This window comes from Melanotaenia boesemani, chromosome 9, assembly GCF_017639745.1.
Source record: "Melanotaenia boesemani isolate fMelBoe1 chromosome 9, fMelBoe1.pri, whole genome shotgun sequence".
NCBI classification, from domain to species: Eukaryota; Metazoa; Chordata; class Actinopteri; order Atheriniformes; family Melanotaeniidae; genus Melanotaenia; species Melanotaenia boesemani.
Window position 1 is genome coordinate 16,425,645 of NC_055690.1, and position 17,664 is coordinate 16,443,308.

At 37.7% G+C, this 17,664-nt stretch overlaps 1 protein-coding gene across 2 annotated transcripts; it reads right to left on the minus strand.

Moving 5' to 3' along the window:
* Positions 1 to 15: 15 nt before the first annotated feature.
* tmprss5 (transmembrane serine protease 5) lies at positions 16 to 5,604 on the minus strand. 2 transcript variants are annotated; one of them, XM_041995421.1, is made up of 13 exons: positions 5,494 to 5,604; positions 4,620 to 4,758; positions 4,314 to 4,394; positions 3,092 to 3,205; positions 2,582 to 2,717; positions 2,242 to 2,355; positions 2,091 to 2,134; positions 1,789 to 1,951; positions 1,461 to 1,645; positions 1,189 to 1,287; positions 941 to 1,083; positions 686 to 838; positions 16 to 211 (listed from the first exon to the last, which is right to left on the minus strand). In XM_041995421.1, exons 1-13 carry the CDS (start codon positions 5,599 to 5,601, stop codon positions 203 to 205), a joined length of 1,488 nt encoding a protein of 495 aa, XP_041851355.1. In that variant the 5' UTR covers positions 5,602 to 5,604; the 3' UTR covers positions 16 to 202. The 2 variants fall into 2 exon arrangements, with proteins under 2 accessions (XP_041851355.1, XP_041851354.1); XM_041995420.1 differs by having other exon boundaries at positions 16 to 838.
* Between the last annotated feature and the right edge of the window lie 12,060 nt (positions 5,605 to 17,664).

Consider the following 17,664-nt stretch of genomic DNA (forward strand, 5'->3'; position numbering starts at 1 on the left):
TCAATAAACACACTTGACACGTTTTCCAGAAGCATAATTTATATTCAATACGTGAAAAATATAACGTAAAAATGTATTTCTATATTTCCACTCTGTATATGTGTACAATATATGACAGACATTTAAAATATATAATATATAATTAAAATTTTCATATATATCCTTATTTCAGCAGCATCCTCTTCTTGTGTTCCTTGAGCTATCAATAATTCTGCAAAGAGAGAGTAATAATTGGTAAATAGTATGCATTTTATTCTATTTCATTTTGCTCCTTCCTTTGTGTTATTATATGAAATTAACTGATAATGGTTGGATGGAGTGAGGGACCTCTTAACATGTTTTTCAGTTCAGTATAAGTAGGAATACTTAGAGATAATTGAAAAAAAGACATTAAAAAAGCATTTCAATCTAATTTAACTATGAAGTTCAAGACAATTCAAACAGAAGCCCCTGCTTAGATTTCAGTGAACCTCAATAAACACTGGCACAAGGCAAATTCAAAGTATTTTACAAACTAAATTGTACAAGTACCTAAATTTTGTACTGATTCCTATATAATAAGCTAACAGTTAGTTTTATTATAGAACAGCTGTCATATAAAGGCAGAGTAGAAGTATACATCAGCATTACGCTATTATTTCTGTCAAAATACATGGTGATGTCATTTGCAGGTTGGGGTCTTTACCTCAATCATATAATATATCCAGCCCAAAAACTTAGCTACTTTGGTGTAAACCCCAGGATGGTTTGGTTCAGCACAACCTGTCCCCCAGCTGACAACCCCAACCAGCCTCCACACATTTTCATCTTGGCAAACCAGAGGACCCCCACTGTCCCCCTGTAGAGGTACATACAGAAACTCTTTATTACAGCTATGAAAAAATCTCACAACAGATTATTCTTTAATAAGCTTTTACAAAGTAGTTTTCAAAACAAGCACCTGACATGCATCCACTTTCCCCTCGATGTATCCGGCGCAAAGCATCTGTGATGTGATCTCTCCATTATACATGCAGGTGCTGTTGCATTTTTTCGTGCTTATTATTGGAACGGGTGCCTCTTTCAGGGTGTCAGGTGAATGAACTGAAAAAGGAAAGATGCATTTTAAGGCTGCTCTGTCGATATCATTGTCACACTCTGTCACTGTGTTTGAATTAGACTTGTGGCAGTGAAAACATTTAGACTCACCACCATCAGGCTGTGTGTAACCCCATCCAGAAATCCAGCACTGTGTACCACCTGGGATATCATAGTCATACTGGGGCAGACAGATGGGCCTAATTGCATCTAGTTAAAAAGGAAAAAGACACCCTCAGACAGGCTACAACATCACAAGTTGGATTAAATTACTATTTCAAATCTTTTCTTCCCCATGTTTTTTGTTAGATAGGGGAACTGTATTTTTCATGTATGGACATTTTGTGTTTCATGTCTCAACTTAAGCTTGTTAGAAGACACACCAGAGAAATTGAGTGGTGTTTGCAGCTTCATTAGAGCGATATCACTGTCATGAGTCCTGTGGTTGTAGTTTTTGTTGTAGATGATTTTCTCCACAGCATATCCTGTATGCTGAGCCATTTTAGCAGAGCTGCGGGTCACGATGCCAGCATAGACCACCCAGCTCGACACCTGAGGTAGCCTGTAGCTGACATTTGAAAGAAGAAAACACAAGGCGATACTGATAAGAGGGATGGTATCCAGAGTTGTGCAGCTGTTAATGACAGATTGTTGTCCTTCACAGCTGCTGTAACCTTTGACCTATGATGCTGTTAAGGTCAGCAGTCTTACTTGTGTACACAGTGGGCAGCTGTTACTATCCATTGAGTGGTGATGATGGAGCCTCCGCAGGTGTGACGGTTGCTGTAGTAGAGGCTGACCTGCCAAGGCCACCTGCCCAGCGTGGCCTCAACCCCCCCTATTATCCTGGGCAGCTTTGCACGTGTTCCACACTCTGTACAGGGATCCATTCATCAGAAAAGAGTTCAACTGGACAGGTCAAAAAGTGCTCTAGAAAACATAATCATGCACTCTGTTCTAGGCTTTGTGTTGGGTGTAATAATCAAACCTAAAGCTTAGTGTAACTTGCTTACCAAAACATTGCAATGCAATAACCTTCCCTGTGATACAGCTCTCCCTAAATGAGAATAAATTGGTTAATTAATTAAGCACAATTAAGCTATTCGTAGCCATGATTTTCCATGCATAATTATGAATATGAAGTCGTTAGACAAACTGCTTCACCTGAACTGCCACATATTTTCCAGCCTGTTATTGTGCTCTGAGGTAATTTGTATAAAGCCGTCAGTGTAGTTTGGTCCGATATCTGTTAGATTCACTCCTTTGTGCTTGGTCAGTCTGGCAGGTAAGAGAGCATAAGAAAAATGGAGAGAATCCAAATTATTCGGATTCATGAGCTTTAGAATATTGTAAATGAGGTATTAAAACATGATGAATAAGCCAATCTTTTGCAAAGCAGGCAAAATTTACACCAGTGAGTCTTCACTGTGGCCTCAATATGTGTTTAGCATTGAGCACTAAAAATTGAGAAGGTGTATGTGGGACCCCATGAGTGCAAACACACCTCAGATAACCCAGTTGTCTGCAAACCAGTGTTCCCAGGGATGCGTTCCACCTTTCATAGCACACCGGCAGCCAAGTAGGCAGCTTCCCCAGCTGGATCTCCAGGAGGGAGTTTTCTGGACTGATTCTGTAAAACACTGAACCTGATTGATTGAAAATCCCTCCAGAGACAAGCTCTCAGTCAACTCTAATGAACAAACCCCCTCTTCAAGGGAGCAATGATTTGGAAAAGCACAAGTACCAATGCTAATTCAGGCAATACTAACAGGTCATTTATATGTGATGTTTTCATATCTGTCAGTAGGAATCTCAAGAGTGAGCAGAAGACAACAAAAGGCAGCTGCTGAATATTCATTTAGCTACTGTTCAGCTAAACAGATCACTTCAGAAGTGACCCATGCTCCCATATAATGAATCACATAATACTAAGCTGAGCAGCTTTACAATCAGTACCATGATTAACCCATGAAAGCTGGAAATAAACTAAACCTAAATAGGAGGAGACACAGACCTTTTCTTGGGTCGGAGATAGAACCATCCTCAGTCACATTACAGAAAGACGTCTCCTTTGAATCCCCAAGCCCTACTGAAGTTTGGGAAGAGGACGGTCTCAGCAGAAGTTTGACTAAATGCAGATAAGGATGTGGTTAATAAGTCTAATAATCACCCAGCAAGACAGGCAACAAAAACTTTTTCTAAGTGTTACTAGATAATCTGAATTAACACTCAGACAGACTAATGCCTCAGCAGAGCTATTTTATTCTACAGAAAATGATGTTATTAAATAACTTCATATCAGAAGGCAGCCAATAACACAAGAACCTAATTAAAACATTACATAGCATTATTTTTAAATGGGTTTTGTACATTCCAAAATTTTCTTTTTAAACCTTAATTTACTGGTGTGCTTCCATGAAGCTGGAGGACATGTGAGAAATGAGGTTAAAAAAAAAGAAAATGTGTTTGAGGTGATTTAATATAAGCTCTTAAATAAAGCAAAATATCCCCAATTTGTTATTAATTAAATCTAAATATGAGATCCTTATTTTTAAAACCCATATGTTGCTCTATCAGTTTTACTTTGATGGGCTGCCAAGCTCTGATCTATGTTGAATCCTGTTAAAAATGTCTTCTTTTAAAGATGGAAATAATGAATCATATAACGATTTATACCCATTTTAGTTTTATATAGTAGTGCCAGAGGGATTAATTGGCCAGGGAACTGGATCAGCTTCATTAGGTATTTGCAGTCGTATCTGAGTTAAAATATGTCTCAAAATAAGTAATTCAAGCACAGCACACAGACGCCACAATTGACTAAATGTTTCTTAGTTTGACCACCAGAGAGCACTGACAAGTCTAATTTTAACTTCTCATCAGCTTTTCTTACAGAGTACTTATTTCATGAGGAATATCATATAATAATAGCTTTTTGATCATTGAACTATACTTACATTCCTCAAACAGAAGAATCTGCTGCTGCTCCAGCCATTTAGACTGTTATTAATATGACAATATCGCCTCAGTTGATAAAGAATCAGCTTCAGCACTACATCAAATTTGGAAGCTTTATGATGCTGGTACAAAATGATATCAGGCTCTCTATAAAATGAGCTTTGACCAAAGACTGTACAGCTGCCTGAAAAGTTCTAACTAGACTTTTTGCACATTGGTTTCCACTTCCTGACTCTAGCTAAGCTCATTTAGTGATTCTTTCAGACCCGTTGACTCACCTAGAAACCAGACACCTACAACTAAGCCTCCCAGGAGTCCGACCGCACACACCGCTGCCAGCAGCCTCACCAGTCTGCGAGCTAAAGCAACAGTTAATACTTGAATTAATGCCTCTTGAACCCAGATGTAAGCTGAGCGGACTTATCAAATGTCAGCTGTTAAATAAATTGCACATAGCACCAAGACAAATGAACAAGTGACACTAAGAAATTGGAAAGCAAATCTGCAGACACTGGTATAGAGCAATAAAGCAATATTGCTGCTGATGTCTGATGCTTACCGGGTGGTGCACCTCTTCAGCTTACCATGAGTAGATGAATGAATGCCTTTTAACCAGCCTTGGACTCCTTTAGTTCCCACAACTCCTTCTTTTGTCTCTGATTGAAAAGGATGACTGACAGCTGCTGGGTTTTCAATCACTGATAATGTGTCTCCATCAAGACTCTGTAAGAAATACAGCAGGTTTCTTAGATCTCACTTACAGCTCTTTTTGTCTGACAAAGTTTTGGCAACTGTGCAGGCCATCTGCTCCCAAACAACACGTAAGGGGTTCTGTCAAATTTAATTAGGAGTTCTGTAATCCCAAACATTAGTCACCACTGACCAGTCCAGATGTACGCAGTCAGTTGTAAACATCTGTGTGTGTGTCACATTTCTTCTCAGTGATTAAAGTTTAATGAGCTGATTGAAGCTTTAGCTTGTCTTTTTAGTGCCTTGGGCAACAAATTGTGGTTTTAGACTGAGGTCTTTAATTTGTTTTTCAGAGATTTGTGTTTTATTTTCTTGCGTTTATTGAGCTAACTCTCAGAGAAGCAGCTGTTTCCATGCGCGTTATGTGAAGATTATTGTTGTAATTATAATAAAGCTTTTCATAATTGGGACAATAACAGTGCAAAATAAATCTATGTCATGTAGCTGTTGTTTGTGGAAAATATAATTTCAGCCTCTGGAATAAGTTTGAGTTGTGATGTATCTCTGTAGTTCAGGAGCGGTTAAAAATTCAGCCAAGAAAGAGAAGTGACAGTGAGATTCAGGCTTGAAGTGAAACCGACATGTGTGAAGAGTTTCTATCACTGTGAGTGTGAAAGTGAAAATAGCAATGTGAGAGACGTGTTCCTCTCTGGACAACACCAAACAGGCAGCGCAAGGTGTAGTTAATATTTAGCTTCCTGTTCTTACCATGTTTTCCTTGCGTACAGTCCTGAGGGAAAGGCAGCGGTATCCGTGCTCATCTGTACTGGAGGTATGGAGCTCTGTCCCCCTCAGAGTTGATGCACCATTTGCCATTTAACAGAATGCAACTCTGGATTTTCCCTTCACAAAGAGACAATGAGGTCAGCAGTGAGGTAGAGAATGAGGCTGTTGTTTGTCCAGGGGGGTCATGGGGCCTGTGGGAGCAAGCTGAACCAGGTCTTTGTAAGGGAGGGAGGAGGGAGGGGGGAATCTCCAGAGATACTTCCAAGCAGAATATTGATAGGACATTGGGGGGTTACTAAGTAACACTTTTTACCTGTGCCAAGAGATTGTCTGTTTTCACCTGAGATTCATAATTACCTGACAGCTTGTCGCTTCTGAGAAAAGGTCATTATTGCAGATTGTTGAAAAGTCTCATGTCATGTCAATCCCCATCATTAGAAATCCAAAGCTATCATCTCTTAGCACTCATGAGCAAAATGAAGTCTGCTCTGTCTGCTTGCTGACAGATGAGACTTTCTACCTTTTTTAACTTGTCATTGATTTTTTTTGTTTGCTTGAATCGTTTTAAAATTCTTTTTTGTTATGGTTACTTAATAAAATGTAAGTTGAGGAGAAACAGCAATTAACTCTAAGAATAGTAAAAAAAAAGGATGGATGGAGAAGGATCTGTACTTTGTGAAAATGGTAGAAAAATATCCTGAGTTCAGTCAGATAGGAGATCAAAGCCTGCTTTGCTTCATATCCTGGAAGACATGTTGAATTTCTATTGACAAGACACTTAATTAGATCCTTGTAGCTAAAGGAACATTTGATAACAGAGTTATTTATGTGTGTCCCATCTGCATGGTGTGGGATTAGCCAGAGTCCACATGAAGGGATATACTGCCAGGAAGAAAATTCCTCCTCGTCTGACTGTCTAAGCCAAATCCAAGAAATGACCCAGATCTATTCGGCTCATCTAACAGGTGTCGCATGGAATTATTTGGAAATCAAACACAGAGTAATAAGAACTATGGCAGCAGTGTAAATTGCATGTGATGGAGCAGCGGCTGAATTTCTTATCACCTGGGTTTTGGGGTATAATAATATTTGTTGATATTAATTTTGCTCTAAATTGTTCTCCTGCTGAGGCATACAAGCTGTTCTCTGCTAATTTCCTCGAGCATGTGACTTCTCCTTCTAGTGAAATGTATTCTCTTGCAAAAGTAAGGTTATTTACAGCAATGGATTCACTGGATTTACTTTCATAGAAATGACTTTCATTTTATTTAGATTCAGGGATATATATACCTGTATCATCGTTCATTCTTTTTTTCCCTAGTTTTATGGTCTTCCTCAAATGTCACAGATCATTGCTTTCCGTTATGGTAAGAAACCATTCAAACGGTATTTTCTGTAACAATAAAGTTGTTCCATCTGAAAATGAACTGCCTTGAGGTGGAAATCTGTCCTGTGATCTGAATAAAAATAGTATTGGAAATGATGAATAGTACACATCCTTTACAGTAAACAGGAGAGGGACCACTCAGCTCACCACTGCACAGCTTAAAATTCAGCTTCTATGATTGCATGGGGTTGCAGTGGAGTACATGATCATGGTTACCTTGCATATTTTAATACTCAATGATACATTTAGGTTTTGAAGCAACATATGCTGTCATCAGCTGGTGTATTGATGCTGATGCTACAGGTTTGTGGTGCAGTCCCACTGCTGAAACTGTCAGTAAATCGGTTATCAAACTGAGGATTTATGGCCAGATATTTTTATAATCATGCAAATCTTTTAGATGTTTATTTTAAGGCCCAAGCCAAATGTCTCCGTCTATTCAAAGGAGACATTTGAATTAATATTTTATGCATTTTTGATTGAACAAAATTAACAATTTGTAGATTTCCGCTGGTGGTTTAGTAAAATTAACATCTGCTCTCAGTTGGGGTGAAGTCTTCAGGGTTTTTCTTTAATTCTTACATCAGTTATTGTAATGAAAAACAACTACAGAGCTAAACTGAGCCATGTCTTGACTAGTTTGGCTCACATTCATGCTCTGATCAGACATGTAAATTACAGTGCCTGCAAAGTGCCCACAACAATAACAGTGGTCTCAGTGTGAACTACATTTTGTTTATTCATGTCTGAAGATTCCCTGGAGAGGCTGGCTGCAGGCCAGTTTGGAGCTGTATTTATCTTTTGTTGCCATATGTGGGGGTTGCTTTCTCCCTCTTTGGAGATATGATCAGCGCTCTTCTTATAGCCTCTGTCCACTATCCAAATCTTAAACCTCAGCTGTGGTCTCATGGTCCCCACCCACAGATCCTTTAGGATTTTTTTTTACCTTGGATGACATTAACCTGAATGGCTTTTTGACAAAGTCCAGCCCACCAAGGCATCTAAAACCGAATCATTTGTGTCATTAGTGCTTTTTGCTGTGACCACTCAGCAGAGATGGACATTAAAGGTTGCAATGCCTACAGTATAGAAGCAGTTAGGGCAGAGCAGAGGCTCTCAAAGACAGCAATAGTGCTGTTTGTTTTATGTTGTATTCACCTATTAGATGAAAACTAATCCTACCTGATGAATCCCACCTGTCACATACAACATCTGACTTGCGCTTAGACATTTAAAAGCTTATTCAAATTAAATTGCTAACACTCTGCTAAATGCAGAATTTCTGAATCACAGTCCTCAAGACCCACTGCATAATTTTGATGTTAGGTGTTAGCCAAAGGGCACAGCCAGGTACATGTTAGAGGTCCATAGAGGTAAGTTTTTAAGTGAGCTAATCAACTCTTCAAATCTGCAATGCTGCCCAAGTTAGTGGTTCATCTGTTTCTAAACAGTTTTTGGTTTTGTAACCTGCTACACTGCAGCCAGGTTTCCAAAGGTTTTAAAAGACAGTATAGGAATATACAAAAGTTTAGGCGTCCTGCATCAGATGGTCAGTAGGGAGTGTTATTAAATGCTTTTTGGAGATGGAGAGTTTTAAGGTTCTTGTTTAAAGGATTTTCAATAATTCCTCCCACAAGAATCTTGTGGCTCTGCAAGTATTTCAGGCTGGTCTGTGTGGACTTCTGTCCATGGATTTTCATGGATCATGGCCAAACATTCAGCCTAAGATATTTGAGTCCCTTCCGGATTTAGAGATGCATTTAGAATCATCATCCAGTGGTAAAAACCACCTCTTTTCAGCTGTTTGTTTTTTTTTTTTTTTGTCTTCTTCCAGAGTTTACTGGTGGTAAACTGAATCCATTCTTCTGTCCACCCATAAAATATTCTTTGTATCACTAGCTTCAACATAAACCCAAAGCATCAACCCACCCCTGGGCTGAACAGTTGGGTATGTCATCTTTTTTATCTTCAGAACCATTTTTCAACACAACAATTGCTTATTTGTTTCCAAATCCATCAGGCTTGTTTAAATGTTATTTTGCAACTTCTGATTGGCTCATGACTCCTTTGTGAAGATGCTGCTGCACAACAACCACAGCTGCTTAAATTATTGCTGAAAGTAATCTGTGTGGGTTTTGATTGGCCTGTCTTTACTTCTAGTTTATCTGTGATTTCCTGGTTGTCCAGACCTCAAATTGACTTCTAACATTCATTTTAACTTCCTTTTCCCTAATTAAATTACAAACTGAGGGAATGAATGATTCCTGAAAGACATTGCTTGTTACAGCCCTCTGCTCTGTGTGGACATCAATTATTTTAATTTCCAGAGTTCTTGGAGGCTGCTCAGAGGACGCCATGGCTGCCTATTGTGTGGACATGTTTGAGTAGTCAGAATTTTTTAATTTGCATCTCCTGACCTTTTCCACCAATTACTGCGAACAAGGCAGATGCCTAAAAAACTAACTCAGGCCTTGATAGAAGTTATGAGAGCACAACATTGACATTTAGCATCATGACTCTTTTTCGTCATTTTTAACTTTTTGTCTGTTTTTTATACCAAAACTAAATAGCTGATAACTCACTGTAGTTTCATAGTTAACACACAGACAGGCACAACATTAACTCTGCATTAAAATGTTTTGTTGTTTGTTTGTTTGTTTGTTTTTGTTTTTTGTTTTGTTTGGTTTTTTTTTGTGAAATATTACAGATCTGTTGACTAAAAATGGATCCTGTTTTTACCACCAACATATCAAGAACATATTAAATCTTGTCAATTTTTTTGGCATTTGGCAAAATTGATGGGCATCATTATTATTAATTTTTGGTGCTAAACTTTTTACAGAGCACATATGAGGATTACCACATACTTAATTACAAACGTAATTAATAATTCTTAATTCTAGTTTTCTGATCAGCTCTCTGGACTTTAGCTGAACATATTTGATGTTTCATTATATTGTTCAGTCAGGATGAAACAACCTTTATGGTAGTACGGAGGATGTCAGCTGAGAGTTTTTGTTATTGTCATGACATATTCATGTGTTAACCAGTTAAGCTGTCCAGGTAACACAGAGTGAAATCTTCTCTAAGATACTGACCATGACTTTAAAAGTCTTAACCCTCAAAAATTACCTTTACCCATAAAAGTGAAATTGTGGCCTCCATATTTACAGAAAGTAAGTTGGTGACCAGTCAGCTTTTTGCTTCCTATAATTTTTTTTTAAAACAAAGTACACACACGCACATACACTTGCAGCTCTGCTTTCCTGCAGTCAGCCATGGTAACATGCTGCCATCTTGTGGTGAAAATGCAGAACTACACACAAATTTCTGTAACCTTGCAATTTATTCAAAGTCAAACATTTATTTATTTTGAGTAGAACTGAAGAAAAAAAATCACATTTTATTTAAAGGACATATCTTCAAACATATTCAGTATGTTAAGTGTTTTCTAGTTACTTATGTGGGGGTCACACATGATGAAAAGTTGAGTCAAAATGTGTGAGGCTGACAAACAAATGCTTTGTCAAATATGTTATATGGTTTGTGGTTTTTCTAATGATATTCCTTGACAACTACTTTAATTTGGATGCTTTGTTGTGTGACATATTGTAATTGCAGGACAGTGCATTTGTGACAGGTCTATGAGTGCTTCTCTAAATGATATGCAGTTGTGTCTGCATTGAAAGTGGCAGGATGAATAAATAGCTGTCATGTATGCGTTTGTATCCTGTCTTGTAGGGGCTAATCATAGTGAGCGTGGTTAAGAGCAGAGATGCTCCCCACCAGATGGTGAGTAATGTGGTTTGCTTTAGCTGCCCACCATGCTCACTCTAATTAAACAGAGGAGATTACATTAACATTGGTTCTCTGTCTGCTTCTCCACCAAGCGTGGCCTTAGATGCAGGGGGGGGCTGAAATATGAGGTGGATTAGTTGCATAGGTGATTGTCATTTTTCACAGTTAGACTTGCACATTTGCTTTCAATTTATGTCCTGAAAGATTATTGCTCTGCTTCAGAGTTCAGGTCAAAATCACCTAGCTGGATCTACCAGAGGGTTTTCTAAACATGAGAGACTCCGAAAACCAATCCTTAATTAGTTAACAATAAAGCACATTATTAACAGGAAATAAACTGGGGAGAAAATGCTTAGATCATATTGAAGAACAAACAGCCAGTCTGTCAGTGAATATCTTCAGTAAGTAAACGGAAAAGATTCAAAACAAAAATGAAAATTGATCAAGTAGATGTGACTGTACATGAATTATGACAGTTGGTGCTTGTTTATTTTTAAACAAACAAACCATTAACTCTTTTTAGAATAAATCTTGAGCAAAAATCTTCGTGCACCACTCATGTTTATATTTTGCACCAATGAAAATTTGAAAGCAACTGTAGTCATCTCAGTTTTAGTCTGATTTGTACCAGAATGAATATGATTCTAAACATACATTTATAGATCATTTAGGTGTTGTCTAAGCACAAAGGCCAACTTGATAAGGAGCTCATTTAACAATATCTTTACAAACTTTGTCACCAGCAGCCCGTGCTAAAGGCACACTATTTTGTTTTAATAATTTAGCTGCATCTACTAAATATGTCAAATAGTATTTTTACACCAACAAGGTGATTGTATGAACAGCATAGTCTGTAATGTGTCCTTAGAAAATTGTGTAAACTGGACAAATTGAGGACAAAACTAGAAGTGACAAGTCTAAAATTTTAGTGGCTTTAGTGAATTTTAAGTGATTTCCTAAAAAAAATACATATAGAAAAAAACAATAGCAAAGACCTGATACTGGACCTGAAAGATGTATATGAACCCTCATCTGATATATCTATGTTCACTGAAGCTTAATTAAGAAATGTCCTCCATGGAAGCCTGGCAACCAAGAAGCCATTCTTAATGGAAATGGAGAAAAGGCTGAGGCATGCCAAATAACTTGAAATGGATTAAAGATGAGTGGCAGCGGGTCTCATGGAGTGATGAGTCTGCCCCAGAGCCCAGACCTCAACATTATTGCAGCAGAGTGGGATCATCTTGACAGAGAACAGAACAAAGGCAGCCGACATCCAAAGAAGAGCTTTCTAAAGTTCTTCAGGAAGCCAGGAGAACTGTTCCTGTACACACTTAAAGAAATGACAAGAAAGTTTGTCTAAGAAAATTCAAGCTGTGTTGAATAGTAAACGTGAACATTACAAATGACTTTCAACCTTGTCAAAATTGTGTAATTGTTGTATTTACCTTACATGCTTCATTTCCATAATGTTTTCATTATTATTATTATTATTATTATTATTATTATTATTATTATTATTATTATTATTATTATTATTATTATTATTTACAGTCTTGCTCAGAGATATTGAACTGTTAGTATCATTCAATGTATTTCAATAAAAGCTACACAGAAATAAAAACAAAGCAGGCTCTAATGTAAATATGTATGCTCTTTAGACTTAAGTAACTTTCTCTAAACTTCTGAATGCACATGTATAGCTGTTCATCGAATAAATTCTTATTGCAAAACATCATATTCTCTAATAAGAGGATCAACCACAAAAAAAAAAAAAAAAAATTCAAAAGAAGTGTTTGAACCATGACTGGATCTCTAAATGTTCTGGTTAAATGATAACTTGCATTTAAACAGTCTTCTTCAACACACTGTTTATATTCTAACATCATCAGACCAGGACAACACTAAACACGTGACAAGTTACTTTTTATTTATTTATTTATTTATTTAAGCTTTTACGTTTTATCATGATATAGATACAAATTCCTTTTATTTGTCAGGCATTAAAGTTTATTTTAAGAAATATCCAGTTTTGGATCCATATCTGGTTGGTCATCTCCTTTTAAATTATGTTTACATATCCAGAGTCAGAAAAACTGGGTTAACCTACCACGTGGATAACAGCCAGTGGGATAATTCATACTGTGGTCTTGATTATTATTGTTTGTTCAGTCAGAAAAAGATACCAGGCTCATGATAGAGCTCATAGACCAGTTTTGTTGGGAAAAATCTTACAGTGAATTTTACCTATCTAAAAGATTCACTGTCTTTCCACATGTACAGATCAGACAACCTTTAAACCATTGATAACATGAAAAGCATTGTGGCAGAATAAAGTCACCGTCCATGGCAGCGGTCCCCCCAGCAGGAGAATTAACTGTGCCAACTTAAAGCTTTCACAGGTCAGAGCAGTGTCTTTTGCTAGAAGAAGGAGCTGCACAATAATACACAGGGGGTTTAAATGTTGTAGCTTGTCAGTGTACATTCTGAATGTTTACTCTGGCTGCTGGAAAGTATTGAATGGAGTCACATACTGGAGTTCAAATGAAACCGAAATTATCCCTGTGGTGAAACAGAGCCGAAAAAAAAGCAGGAAAAAAAAAACAAAAAAAAAAACGCACAAATGCTAACCAAGTAACAACATGAGACCATTATCAAGATATAGTGTTAACACGGCTGGATAAAATTCATACTGTATAGCATGAAAAGAAAAAAATAGTCAAAATAAATCAGTGTTTACACAAAGGGGGCTTTGTGTGACAAATGAAGGCACTGAGTGTGAAACTGAAGGAACGCATTGTTGCACAATAACCTGCAACACTGAAAGAACTGGGAGTGACTCCAGCGGTTTGCAACTCAGAAACATAAACCATATAAATAGCTTGAGAGTGATTGTACTGTTGCAACAGCTAATAAACCGCAGTGAGGGACGAGCAGCAGTGTTTATGTAAAATCTGGATAATGCTGTTGTGTTCAGTAGGTAAACTGTCCAGGTTGATTTGGGATGTCAGAGTCTGTAGAAAAAGAAGTTGGAGCATCAGAAGACTAAATATTGGGAACTTTACATATTCCATGAAGAACATAAATTATTATTATTATTATTTATAATAATAATAATAATAATAAAAATCTGTTCATCTGCAAATTATTTCAGATTTAAAACAACATTGTTGTCACTTTCATCCTTATCCAGTGGAAAAATAAGGATTTTTGAGACTTACCGGGAAAAACAATCTCAGAAATGACTAAATTTAGTTCAGAGGGCCAAACTTCAAGAAAGAAACTAAAATAAAGTGTTTGGCAAAGAGCTTTATTATTTAGCAAAGCTTTGCCAACTAAATTTAAACTGGCATCAGGGTGCACAAGTAATGAAACTCAGCCCACATCAACTGATTGATCCACTGTTTCCTTTCTACATGTTCAATCAGTAAATCTACAGCGCTCTATTTAAATTGTTATAGTCTGCAAGCGTTTGCTGCTTCCTCTTCAAGCTCCTTCAAAAACCCACCTCCATCCCAGCTCCTCCTTTTTAAACTGTTGTCTAAATCAGTGACATGTTTGTCATTTATGCTGCTCTGCTGTGCACCGTGGGGTCTTTGCTGCTGCTTCGTCTGCCTCAGGCAGTCCAAGTTCGCTCGACAGAGGGCAGAGAATTCCCAGAATAGAAGAATACACAAAATATAAACTAGTGGAAACGGATACTTTATATTTAAAAACCCATCTATCTTTTTTTAAATACTTAATTATCTTAATTTGCAAAACAAATTACAAATACAAAACTTTAATACAAAATAACCTCATTCATGAAAATGAAATGCATTTATAATCTGTGGAGAAATAAATCAAATCTCAACTAAAACACCATCAAAAAAAAAAATGACCACTCAATTTTTATGACTTATTGTATTGCGAGCATTATCATCATTAAATCAGAAGCCAATGGTAAAATAAATTAGGTAGGCTCAGAAACAAAACATAGCAGGACCTCACATGGTTTATTGTATTATATGAACTAAATGTAATACGGTCACAAGCAAACCACTGTGGAGATTTACAGCCAAACAACGGCTAGGAGCATCTTTAAAGTTAAATAATCACATTTTAAAAGGTAGAACTTTGTGTAATAAGATATCAATGAGTGGTAAAGGTGCACTATTGCTGAGTCAAGCTGTTGCAATCTCATTCACCATCACTGTCCTTGCTCAGCCTTTTTCACCAAGAACCCAACGTGGAGCTTTCTCTGAGGAAAATCACTTATCAAGTCCTGAAGTCCAGCTTTCTATTCTATCCAGCTGTTCTATTATTTAGTACCAACCAATTCAACACTCAGCTGCTCACCTCGTTCCTCAGGTGCCACCTGGACATGTTCAGGTGGGCGGGGAGGGGAGGGCATCTGCTTCGGCTGCTCTCGTGTCTGTTCGGACATGCATGATGTTTTAGCAGAGCAGCTTGCTAATCATTTGCCTGCCTTGATTATTTGATTAAAACAAAAGTGAAATTAAATAAAATCCAGAGTTTTCTTCAGAAATATGTGCTAATATGGGAGTAAAGTGAGCTAGCTTATATGAAAAAAGTTTAGGAGAGACAACAAGCTGATGTTCCGCAACTTTCCATCAGACGAGCTAACTGACCACCTCGCCTCTGAAAGAACTGGGTGACGTACTTTCCGCCATTCTTTTTATATACAAATTTTTTACACTGCCTTCATCAAATCAAATCAAACTTTATTTATAAAGTGCCTTTCATGTCATCAGCAACACAAAGTTCTTTACATGATTAGAAACAAGAATAAAAACACTCAATGAAATCTTTCACACAGTCACACGCACACCGGTATACACACACTCGCCAAGCACAATCGCCCCCCCAGCTAAAAATGACTGAATGAATAAATAAATGAATAAATAGGTAAATAAGAAGTAGTACAGTTGAGTAAAATGAAAATAAAATAAATAACATTTGTGACATCATAGAAGTCTGATGTCCAACACGCTCCATTCATGTGAAGCATCTATGGACAGAGAGTATTGTTTGGAAACAAATACTGTGAGTTCTATTCAAAACATTCAGAAATGTTCCATGTTCAGAAATGTTTCCAAAACAAAGAAACTTAGTGATACCATTGCATTGTAACTAAAATGTTTGTGTGATTGTAGGTTTATCATTGAGTATTAGATAATTTTGTTAGTATTACAATTGCATTGAGGGCCCTTCTGGGCCCAATGTCAGTCATGGGCCCCGAGAATCCTTCCCCTTTACCCCCCCTTTTCGGCGCCCCAGCAGCTAAGAACAGGAAACTGAAGGTAATTTGCACAGGATTACCAAAGTAGAACAATAGAGGAGTTGAAAAAATGTTGTCTGGTCTGATGAGTCTAAATTTTAGTTGCAACATTCAGGTGGTTTAAAGATAAAAGCTTGGATCCGACCTGCCTTGTATTTGTTCAGGCTGGTGGTGGCGGTGCAATGGTGTGCACACTTTGGGCAGCTTAGTGTCAACTGAACATAATTTAAACACCACAGCCCACCTGAGTATTGTTTCTCATGGTGTGCATCCGACAGTGTATTCATCTTCTGGTGGCTACTTCCAGCACCATGTCACAAAGCTCAAATCACCCCTAACTGGTTTCTTGAACATGACAAGGAGTTCACTATAATCCAAAGTCCTCCACAGTCACCAGATCTTAATCTACTAAGAGTGCCTTTGTGATGTGGTGGAAAAAAAATCAACCCTGTATACAGATACACAAAAACTCTTCCTTGTGGTTCTCACCAAGTGCATTTTGAATATTGCATTCCCCCATGAATTATGACCCCCATTTCTCTGGCTGAAAAGATTTTGGATGTTGAGTGGTAGTAAATGATTTCTAACTTTATACATTATCTGTGCTGTATGATAACGAACCAGGTCCTGAAGTTTAAGTAACTTTGATTGCAAAAGCAGAACATTAATAAATTAATAATAATAATAACAATAATAATATATATATATATATATATATATATATATATATATATATATATATATATATATATATATATATGGGTATATATAAACTCTCTATATATAGATAGACCCAACCTCCCATCTCTCCTGAGTGGGCAGGGTGGCTGTTCCTCTCAAGCTCAGGTCCTCTACCAGAGTCCTGGGAGTGTGAGGGTCCTATGCAGTATCTTAACTATGCCTAGGACTGTACATTTCTGGATGAAGATGTCTGATGTTTCTCCGGGTGTCTGTTGGAGCCACTTCTCCAATGTGGGGGACACGGCCCCCAGTGCTCTGATGACCACTGGTACTACTGTCGCTTTCACTTTCCAGGCTTTTCCAGCTCTTCGTTGAGTCCTTAGTTTCAGGAGCCTCTTTGTGCAGCCTGCACCTGGGGTCCTGCCTGGTGTGGTAGATCAGGGCCTTGATTGGCCTGGTCCTCAAGGCTTGCTCCTGTGCTGCCATGATTAGTGCCACTGTCCTTCAGTTCAACCCTCTCTAGCCATTGGTAGGACTTGTTCATATCCGCCACTTCCACTGTCTGTCAGTGGTACATCCCTTGTAGAGGCTTGTTCTCCCATGATGGTTCCTCCACTTCATTCTCCTCTGGGTTCTATTGCCTGAGGCATTCACTCAGTGCTTCATCTCTTGGGGCAAGGTATCTGATCAGTGGCAGGCCATAGCTGTTAATTGCCCAAATCTTGTCTTGCCATTGAGGTGACTTCTCAGGACTTGCCAGCTTTCCTTGTGGCTTCTTTATGGTTGCCATTTGCTTGTGGTATGTCAAGGTAGATGTAGCTATATATATATATATATATATATATATATATATATATATATATATATATACATATATATATATATATGACCCAGACATGTTGATATTCTGGATATGTGGATATAGTGGGCTTTTGGGCCTTTCGGGGGTTTTCACAGGCAATTATTTATTTTTTATTTTTACTCATTTAAGCCTGAGTTTGTTCTT

Excerpts from the sequence above, each read along its gene's own strand:
- tmprss5 (XM_041995420.1), bottom strand. The coding sequence starts at position 5,601 with ATGGCAAATGGTGCATCAACTCTGAGGGGGACAGAGCTCCATACCTCC. Across the intron at positions 1,646-1,788 it reads GCTGCCCACTGTGTACACAA|CTACAGGCTACCTCAGGTGT; the intron begins GTAAGACTGCTG and ends TTCAAATGTCAG. Across the intron at positions 1,084-1,188 it reads TTACACACAGCCTGATGGTG|TTCATTCACCTGACACCCTG; the intron begins GTGAGTCTAAAT and ends TTCCTTTTTCAG.